Source organism: Drosophila biarmipes, chromosome X (genome assembly GCF_025231255.1).
Source record: "Drosophila biarmipes strain raj3 chromosome X, RU_DBia_V1.1, whole genome shotgun sequence".
NCBI lineage: Eukaryota > Metazoa > Arthropoda > Insecta > Diptera > Drosophilidae > Drosophila > Drosophila biarmipes.
This window is the reverse complement of record NC_066611.1, coordinates 17,723,414-17,734,208: the sequence shown is the minus strand read 5'-3', so window position 1 is coordinate 17,734,208 and position 10,795 is coordinate 17,723,414. Positions and strand designations below refer to the sequence as shown.

Sequence of the window (10,795 nt, the reverse complement as noted above, 5' to 3'; positions counted from 1 at the left end):
AAATCATGATGCATTTCCTACAAAAATTGCAAAAACGGGGAAAAAAATTAATTTTTCTAAAAATAATGAGGATTGTTAGAGGATCAAGCAAGCTGCTCGAAACAGTCGGTATTTTAGCTGTACGCCTTAATTTGACTAAACTACGGCTAAAAAACGACAAAGAAAAATCGTTTTTTTGACAAAAAACTGAATCTCGTATTTTTGCCAAAAATCTGAATCCCATTTTTCGGCATAAACATTCAGTATTTTGGCTGCTATATCAAAGCTATTCTTCAGGTCGGGGAATGCCATACCTCGCTGAGTTCTTAACTAAATTTTTGGTTTTTTAACGAGTTTTAACGAGTAGCTGGCAAGTTTGTACCCCTTTTAATATATTTGGGTAACAAACTAGCTGGGACTGTTTCAATCACTATGGTTATCACTGTATCGATTTCCGCTGGGCAAGTCAAGTTTTGAGTTCTACCTTCTCCGCTGGGATTCCTTCAAGTGAGCTGCGAGTAAACACAAGTGACGTGAGTCGCCCGAGATGGCAATTCCTGGGCTTTGGCTTGCCAATGGCTGTGTGCTGCGTTGCCGCTTTTCACCTGAGTCACCTGGGCGGGGGAATCCGAATCCGATTGCGATTCCCGAATCCGAGTACGAATCCAAAACAGGAGTTGCAGCTGGGAAATGGTCGAGGGCGGGGGCTGGGACGGAGATGAGGAAACTTGCGGTGCACTTTGACATTTTGGCGCATGTTGAATCAAGTGAAAACCCAATTACATGTCCCGCCCTATCTAGTCGCTTCACTGGCGACAAAACGAAACGTGCAGACAAGTTAACATTCTGGCCAACTTTGCCAGCAGCCAGGAGCTGGCAGCCCTCCACCCAACCGCCCAGTCAACCCATCTAACCCCTCTGGAGCACCCAGCCCATCCGTGCCAGCCACCCACTCGGTGTCCTTGTGCTCGCTGGTTATTACAAGAGTGGCGAACATTTTGTGGCCAGGTGTCTGTGGGCGTGCAGGTGAGTATCTGTGGGCGGGCACACCTGTGCATCTATGTATCTCTGTGCTCTGCATGTGTGCCGCCGTATCTCCCCGTGTCCCGCACGCAAATTATTGTTGCAATGAAACTTAAGCTGCTTAAACTTGCCGAAACGCTCTCCTTTCTGGCCCTCGAATGATGGAGACATCATCGCCCACGTTTAGCATGATTTTCGGGGGTGGGGCCAGCTCCCTTTTTGGGTGGCGAAATTGAAAAGCTTAATGGATTACGAGTCAGAGATTAACTGGCTGCGTTTAGAGGTCCACAGAAGTCGAAGGTGATGCCAAACAAATCCCCGATAAGTGGTAGTTCGACCTAAATCCCTTGGACACCGCTAGTTATCTGCGTGTAAACTTAAGTGTTTATCAGAAAAAATCGGAACTTTCATATTCGAAAACAAGATAATAAACTTGCCAAAGTTCTTTAAAAAATACAGACTGTGTTTAAGGTTTTTTAAGGTATTTATAAATAATAAAAGAAGGCTTTACCACCTCCAAAGGTGGTGCTTACGTTTACAAAAAAGCCACAAAAAATGTTAAAATAACTTTAAAAAATGTTGAAATTTAGTTTTTTGTAAATTTCAACCATTTTTAGAATTTGGTAATATTTTAATTCTCGGCTGATTTGCTTAAAAAACATTTAAATCAATACATTTCATCCCCATTATAGTTTTCCCCTCCCCAAAAGATACACTAGTGCCAACGTTTTTTCCAACTCCCGAAACATGCCAATTCACCTTAATTTTTGCCCACAGTAGTACATGTTATTTCAAAATGTGTCAAATAAAGCTTGAGGCAGATGTAGCCAAAAATGTATCCAGAACATTGAATGCTCCCGCTGAACATGACCAACAATGTTGGATACGCCGGGCAGACGGGTTCGAATAAATCATTGTTAATTTACAAACGCCCTGTTGATGGCCTGACAATTTTCGGGTGTCGGCGAATGTTTTGGCCAAAACCATGACGAGGACAAGTGGCCATCGGATGCCTGCTAATTAGGCCCAGAAATGTGCCATAAAATAAATGGCACAAATGCGAAATTAAATGGCCCGACCAGGCCAAAGGACATGTGGCCATTTGATTGATGTCCTGATGGTCGCCGTTTCGGTTTCAGTTTCTATGTCTGCGTCAGATTTGTGCCATTTTCCATGATTATATATGACTTTCTGGTACTCTTTTTTCTTTATTAATTTCGATTCTACCACTGCGGCCGGCCACTGGCAAATACATTGTAAAAGCTGGCGGTGAAGACGAAGACACCAGCGGCAATGAAGAAGACAATCCGCCAGTTGTCCACGCCGGGCTTCTCGTCGATCACATGACCGGCCACCATGGGCGCCAGCAGACCCACCAGATTGGCCACACAATTGGTGATGGCGATGAGGAAGCCGGCGAAGCGCGGCGAGAGGTCCAGGTGATTGATCTTGAAGCCCGAGTAGATGGCTCCGTTCAGGCCCATGCCGACGACGAAGATCAGGCAGGTGAGCCACAGGCTGTGGTGGGCATAGCCCACCGAGATCAGGGCCACGGCGGGCCCGTACTGGCCCAAGCTGTTCATCAACTTGCGGGTCAGCGTGACGGAGCAGTGCCGCCGGATGAGGCAGCCGGCCAGCATGCCAAACACAATGGCCAGGATCCACATGGCCAGGTAGGGCAGCGAGGATATCAGCCCATTGGACTGGATGTCCACGTCCAGCACCCCGTACATGTAGGTGGGCAGCATGGTCATTAGCGTTTCGTAGCCATAGTTCTGACCCGCATGGGCCACCAGAATGGCATAGAAGGGCGGCGACCTGGCTATGGCCAGGAAGGGTATCTGGCCCATCTCCAGCGGCTGGTTCTGCTGCCAAATGGCCTGCAGGATGTGCTGCCGCTCCGCCTCCCGGATGCGAGTGCTCACCGCCGGACTCTCCTGCACCAGCCAGATGAAGAGGACGCACCAGATGGTGCTGACCACCCCGAAGACATAGAATATGGACGGCCAGCCGCCATCGAAGCCGTAGTGGGCCAGCAGGCCACTCAGGGGCATGGAGACGATGGTGCCAAACTGGGCACCCGCATAGACTGCCGCTCCGGCCAGGGATCTCTCGTCGGGGGGCACCCACAGGGCCAGCAGCGAGTGCGACGAGGGCACAATGGGTCCCTCGCCCAGGCCCTGGATGAATCGCACCACACACAGGCCCACCGCACCGCCCGATCTCGCCGAGATCGGGACAAAGAGTGCGGCCAGCGAGTTGACCATCATGCCCCAGCCGAGGAAGTGCCGTGCCCCGAAGTACTTGATCAGCAGGCCGAAGGGTATCTGGGTGATCACATAGCCGTAGAAGAAGCTGGACAGCACGTAGCCCTGCACCTTGTAGCTCCACACGAACTCCCCGTCCTCCAGCGAGCGACCCTGCGCCCCGGAGTCCGCCTCCGAGATCGCCGTGTGGTTGACCATGGCCACAATGGCCACCGACATGTTGGTGCGCATCACATAGGCATTGGCCATGCCGGAGAAGAGCATCAGGACGACGAGGAAGCGGGTCTTGCGCCACCTGGGGATCTCCTTGTCCGAGGCATAGCGCTCCCTGATCTCCGCCACCTCGCCCCCTCTGTTGGCCATGTGGAGGTTACTCGCCTGTTTTCCGGGTGCTGTGCGGCAAAAATGTGGTGCTTACTTGAGTTTACAATGCTATTTCCACATTTTTCAGTAATTTAAGTTCACCCAAGGAACACTCGTAGCAGATATGACCAATTGTTTTGACATTTTAGAGAAAGCACATGAGACTCTGCAGTTTACAGATGTTTTCTCATGGAAACAAACATGGTATATTCGAAGATTATATATTTAATTTAAATATTAAATATTAAATACTATTCCACTAGATTAAAATATTTGAACATGTAATCATCTAAAATAATATATGTCACATTAAAAAAAAACATTATAATATTTAATTTACAAAAATAGGTAGTGGGAATATACATATAACTTCAATAGGCAGATAATTATTTTTCCTTTTCCATTTCCTTAGGTGTAATCCCAAATCCATTTATTAAATCCTTGGTAAGCTTACATAAGTCTGGTTTTTAACAGCTGGCTTTAAACGTTCTTATCTCCAGGATAATTTTTTAACGTCCCCATAAAAATCCTTTGAGTGACTTTTTTAATAATATGAAAAAATTATTATGGTAGGGCATATAAAAAAGCAAAAAAGCAAAGCATCGTTTAAACCCGTATTAAATTCATCCAGTCAAACGACTTCACACTAGATTACCCCGGCACGCAATCCGACACTTTGAAGCCCAGTCAGTCGACGGGGTGAATCCTTTTCCGCTCGCTTTTGTCATTCATATCAATGTCGCATATTTTACGGCAGGCAAATGAAGCCATTGGCAAGGCGAACGAATATGGCCGGAATCAGGGGGATATACCCCGAGTAGAACACTAGGGGTTACTTTTTTGCGAGGGAGGCTCGGCAATATTAAATTGGGTTTAATCCAATGCAAACAACACAAATTCAATTGGATGCGGAAGTGAAGACAGGTTTGGCCAGGGGTGACTTTGCTGAATTTCTTCAAGGTGGCTGTGGAATAATCTAAAAATACTTTAAATGTGTGTTAATAACGATGGTATTCAGTAAATGTAATCATTCAAATTTATTTTATACCTGACAATCCTTGATATTTAGGTGGGTCGTTTAATACTTAATATCCAACTGCGGCCCACTCAACAGTGATTTGGAGGGTGAATTAACCAAGTCCATGACTAATCCGTAAATTACTCCCAATGTTCGCTGAGAACCCGGCATTATCCCGGCAGGAATTGCGTGAAACACGGCTGCCGCAGAAGGGATTATAAGAAGGCTGCTTAAGCAGGGCCAAAAAAAAAAAACGGGGAAAAAGGCGGAAAAGCCCCGGTGCTCGGATGACGACACCTTTGCGGCTGACCCGGACGCAGTGCTTCCATCTCGCCCGCCATCCCCGCCAACGGGGCGTATTATGCGCTCGCACACGACGCGCCGCCTGAGTTGATTACGTATACGCAGCGATGGCCCATGAGTTGATTACGACGCACTGGCAGGCGAAATGTATGCCAAGTAATTTGCATAAACCGCGAATCGGACGCCCGCAGACTGACATTCGTTGACACAGATGATCGGCATCAAAGGAGCTGCGAATATCCAGCCGAGTATGCGAATATAATGAAGACTGCTTGGCCCTGCCGTAGTCCTCAGAGAAATCCCAACAAAAAACAAATAGGTCTATCGTTTCGTTACTCCTTTTCCCGCATGTACATAAGTTATGAGCAGTCGGGCGGCTGATCGGGCTCCCAATATCCAGGACCATCGGCCAGGGGGATCCGAGTGGTGTTGGCTAAGGCATCCAGTCTCCCAAGAGGACACGATGACCCGACTGGCCCTGAGGTACGACACTAGCATAGGTCACATATGCCGGGCCAATCGAATGCACTGGCAGGATGTGCTGCAGACACGTAGCTACATTTGGGTGCCAGTGCCCATTCGAAGGCATCAGTTGCCCATAGGGGCCCAGGAGTGTCAGCAGATCCCCGCCAGAAACGCAAGCCTGAAAGCCCTGCCACCTCATTTCTACCGCCAGAGTGCTCCGAATGCCAACCACTTTGCCGAAGAGGGAGATCCCCTGCTGATCACCACCAAAATCACATCGAGTAACCCTCTCAGCTAGAGGCACTTCCTCGTTTTTCGCTGAATATTTCATTAGAAAACCACATTGGAAGGCAGATGACGGCAGTTTCCTGACGGCGAAAGACGAAAGTGCCACCACACAGGGAGAATGAATCCACCAAATTGTTTGTATATGTGCTGTAAATATTTTAATACACCTAAGTAAATAGGTGAAAGTGTCCATTAGGCTTTTAAAACCAGGAGTGCCAGGATAAATATTATTAAATTCGATATTTTTTTCAATGCCCTGAACTTTTCACTCTCCATTTCCAGCAGCCCTTATCCTTCAGAGGCAGCATCCTTCGTTCTGGCCCCCTTTGAGCTCGGTTGTCTGGCTTTTTGGTGGCCCGGCTGCGGAAACAAAGGAGCGATGCGAAGCCGAAAAAGCGAATGCAGCCGCGACAACCTCCTGTCGCGCTGATTAGAAAACCCCCCCTAGGGGCTCCTTGCTCCAGAAATTGGCTCTTAATTGTGGCAGAAGTGAATTTGCCAGCAGCAGGATGCAATTAAGACAGGCTGCTGTTGTCTGCGATTTTGGCCCATTTAGCTGGACGGTTTGAGAAGCGCGTAGAGAGGCGCTGTTACGCTGCACGCTGATCCCGGTAGGAAGTCCGTGTGCTCCGGTCCAGATAAGCGCGCCTGCTCATATTCAAATGCGAATATTAACTAATCTGAACGAATGGGTAGCGAATGGGCGGCGGTGCTTTTTTGTGTGGGACGGTCAGGACACCCACTCGTCCGGATGGCCCGCCTGGCAAAAAAGGACAACGGGGAATACGCGTACGTGCTCGTGTGATAAATTCACATTTTCCGGCTGACAAGCGGCAGCCAGGACAATCGGCCCGGCATTGATAGACACGACGAGGTCGAGGTGGGACGTGAAGCCAGGTGAAATGGCAGCCGTGAAACGTAGCGGAACGCCGGTGTCAAAACGGAAGTGCCAACAAAAAAGCCACCAAAAAAATTCGAGCCACCCGTCGAAGTCGAGAGGTGGTGGGCAGAAATGAGAGGGGTGCACACGGAGGCCACATTTTGTGCCTTTCCGACAGACGCAACTTTGAAATTGCTCTGATTATGCGGAGGCGAGGACGAAGGACCCGGGATTGGAGAATCGAGAGTCGTGAGTCGGGACTCGAGGTTTGGGTTTCGGGTCTCGAGAATCGGCACTCAACGGCATGTTGACAATGATAACGAAGTTGGCCACGGCTCTATGGGTGCACTCAGAGAAAAGTACCTCAGAAAGATGGACAGAAACTTAGAAAAAATATAGCTATATAATATTTTCTGTTAATCCTAATTAGCTAAAGATATTAAATGTTATATTTTTTTCAATGCCATAAATAGATTATAGTATTAAAAAAAATTGCTACTTACCACATGGTATTGAACCCAAAAAAATGATTGGCTAAAATTTTATTAACCTAATTTGAATTGCAAAACATTTAAGGCAACTATTTTAAGAAGCATTAAAGTGAAAATACTTAGAGCCACTGAAAAACGAAACCTTTTTTCTTGCTTTCCTTGTTCAGCTTTTTTCCCAGTGCACAATTCGATGGGGCAATGGCGATGGGGCACAAAAACAAAAGCGCACATCGCCAAATATCAAATGTCGCATGCCGGCATTAATATTTCATGAGAAATCATAGTTTGCTGATGCGTATAATTCAAAGGAATTGCAATCTGAATTAATTTTTGAATGCCAAGCAGCCAGGTGGCATTTATATTGATTCGCTTTAGAATTTACATGGCTTGCCGCCCAATCGATTGATTGATGAGTGGGTCAGACGGTTCGATTTAATGGCTGATGGTGGCTGCCCTACGATGCCACTGCACTCGGTGCTCCGATATTTGCGGATCGATTCCCAGAAGTTGCACAAAGCACAAAGTTTTGCGAGCGAAACTCATTTATTTGTTTTCCGCCGTGACAGTTGAACCATGTAATTATACACAGACAGCCCGGGCTTCACTCTAACCATCCTCCTGATATTCCCATTCAGATTCCCTTTGGCCTCAGTTTCAGTTTCTGGTTGGGGCTTGGTCTTGGGTTCGGGTTCGGGTTCGGGTTCGGGGTTTTGGGGTGACTTATGAATTATGACAGTTTTGCACACCACGCACAACTTTTGGCCGGGCTTTCAAATAGAAATTATTAGAAAGTTTCCAGCGAAAGCGAAAAGGGGGGACAGCTGCATGGCACGAGATTAGTGCAATTGGGAGTGGGGATCGGGCTGGGAATCGGAATAGGATCTCTTTGAGAAGTGAAAAATGAGAAATGGCTGGGGGCCACGGGCCAAGGCGTTCGCATATTGAACGTTTTGAAGGTTTTCGTTGAGTTTTTGATTTATGTCTGTTTGCCGGGCGAGCAGGGCGGCGCTGCAATGTGGCACTGTGGATTATGTTCGCAAATGGCACATATGGATGGCTGGGAAGCAGATGCAGCTATGCGACAATTGTCATCTGAGCGGGGCTTTTTTGCCACTGCTGGATGTCGGCCAATAGCCAGATTATGAAGTTCTAACAAGCCAAATGGTAATGTATCCATTACCATTGTAAAAAAGTTGCAGCAAATCAACCAGTGGCTGGGATTTGCTTTTAATCTCACTTATTTTTAAGTTGCTCAAACGATTATCTGTTTTTTGAAATGTATAAAAAAACATTTGCTTAGATTTTAATTATTTTTTGATAACATAAAATGATTTGATTTTATTTGTTTATTTTTAAACATACGTTTTTTAATATGAGTACATTTTTGACTGACGAAACCTCAAATGTTGTGCAATTACTATTTCTGCCTTCAAGAACCTTTCTTAAGTCCTTCAACGTGAATACCCACCGAAGCTGTTTAACCATTAACTGCATATTTATCGCATCGAACTCAAGACATCGCACATTTCGCACTGCCAATTATTAATTGCGAATTTCGAGGCGCTCTGGCGTCGCATGAAAAACAATCAACAATCATCATGGCCAACTGGCCAGATGAAGGTTATTGAATTACATTAATGGCGGACGCTACGGGATTGGCCAAATGGGAGGTCCTGGGCTCGGGTTCTGGCTCTGGTTATGGTTCCTGGGTGCTGGGTGCTGGGAGGTCCTTTAACTGGAGAAGGCGGAGGAACGTCTTGAGTCGCACAGTCGGATTCACACTTGCACCGCCATCATCATCACCGCCGCCATCATCATTCATTCGTGCAATGTGGCATTCATTTATGCATTCATTCGCATCCTCCGCGCACTACCTGTCTCTTTCGCCCCCCATGCTACCCGTCTCTTTCCTGCCATCTCAGTCGCATCTTCGTTTATTCGCTCATTTAAGCATTCGTGTTGTCGTTTCAGTTTCAATTTGCCTTGGCAACATTTTCGCAAATGTCTTTTTAATTGATTCGCAGCGATGCGAATAAGAGACGAAAGAGACGGGTATATATCTGGCGAAAGAGATGGGCATAGAGCAGAAGTGTGAGAGGGAGACGGGGAGATAGATCTACCTACCCGGCTGCCGAGTGTAATTATAAATTGAATTAAAAGGCGCACATTTCGTCTTTTAATTCTGCTTGCTGCTTGAGCTTAATTAAAATTTCATTATGTCTCTCATATATATTCCCTTCGCTGAAGGATGACTGCGAAATAAGAAGGAGCTCCGGCAAGAGCACAAAAACTACACAGCGATATATGCACAAAATATATTTGACAAGCAGCTTTACGAGCGAGCAGTAAAAATACTTGTTCTCCATTAATGTTCGCCTAATGCATGCATAGTGTCACTCCCCCCAAAAAAAAAAACCCAGCCCCCCCCATAATATTATGCAAAAAAAGTGGAAAATACAAAAAAGTACCGGGAAACACTGCCAGCAAAAAGGGCTCACAGAAAAAGAGAGAGTGAAATGGCAGCGCAACTTGTCGACATGAAATGTTGTTGTCATTCTGTCTGGCAATTGCCCCTCTTGATGTTGCTACTGTAGTTTATCGTCTTCGGTCTATATACGTACAGGCAAACAGATAGTTTTGTTATTATTTGCCAGTACGTTGGTGTAGTTGTGTGGCCATTGGTGTACTGCTGTTGTACGTTGTTGTACTGTTGTTGAGTTTATGTATTGCAGCATTGTTGTAACAAAGCATAGCATAGTTTTTAGCGCAAATCAAAATGATTGATGATGATGGCCGCTCTAGATCTTGCACCCCTCATATGAAAGGCCCCGCCCACCATGTCATGTCGCCCCCTCCTGCTGCTACAACAACAATGGCCACAACAACACCTACACCAATGGGAGCAAAAAACAATAGCTACATCCACTTGACAGTTATGGCTGCTGATATGCTGCAAATAAACTAAATAAATCCTCTTTTGCGTAATGTCATTTTTGTGCCACTTTGTTTTCAAGGCAAGCACGCCTCATGCCAGGGGCGTAGTTGGGTAGGAAAAGGGGACAGTTGAACAGTTTTTTAATACTTGCATATTAATGTAGCATTAAAATTTAATCATTCAATTCAATTTACTATCCTTTTTTATATAATATTTTTAACTATATATAATTGTTATTAATTAGAAATAAAACCTGTGGGCATAATATCAAACCTAACAACATATATATACATATTTTTTTTATAAAAAAACGTCTTTTTATCACCTACCCCACTTATAAAACTCCTGGCTACGTCTTTGCCCCCTGCGGTGAATTTTCCATAAAAAGGGAGAGCAGCGAGCTCTGACACTGGCATTGTCTGTTTCAATTTCAATTGTAAATTGACACGGATCCTGAAAGTAGGCAACAAAACGTGGGGTCCTTGGGAAGGCACGATGGCTCACCACATGGCACTTCATTAACTTCGTGGGGCAGCTGCACAAACACTGGCACACAAATTGGCCAATCGCTTGAGTGAAGGATTATTTGCCCCTTGCCCTTTTGGTGGTACTACCAGACCGCCCCTCTCCACCCCCTCAACACCATCAGCATTCCGAGAACCCCTCCCCCATATTAATATTAGGCATACTTGCACTGCAGCTGCTTGTGGTAATGAGTGGGTGGCCGGGCGAGTTTCGACTGCGGCTGCCCCTGCGGTCGTTGCAAGCAGCTGCAACAAAACC

General features: G+C 46.3%; 2 protein-coding genes across 2 annotated transcripts; one reads left to right on the top strand and one right to left on the bottom strand.

Moving 5' to 3' along the window:
• Positions 1-2,201: 2,201 nt before the first annotated feature.
• Positions 2,202-3,749, bottom strand: LOC108021941 (putative inorganic phosphate cotransporter). The gene has a single exon (XM_017090768.3). The coding sequence runs from the start codon at positions 3,630-3,632 to the stop codon at positions 2,226-2,228; it is 1,407 nt and encodes a 468-aa protein (XP_016946257.1). The 5' UTR covers positions 3,633-3,749; the 3' UTR covers positions 2,202-2,225.
• A 1,486-nt stretch (positions 3,750-5,235) lies between these two features.
• LOC108021945 (uncharacterized) lies at positions 5,236-5,989 on the top strand. Its single transcript, XM_017090772.2, has one exon. The coding sequence runs from the start codon at positions 5,315-5,317 to the stop codon at positions 5,714-5,716; it is 402 nt and encodes a 133-aa protein (XP_016946261.1). The 5' UTR covers positions 5,236-5,314; the 3' UTR covers positions 5,717-5,989.
• Positions 5,990-10,795: the final 4,806 nt, after the last annotated feature.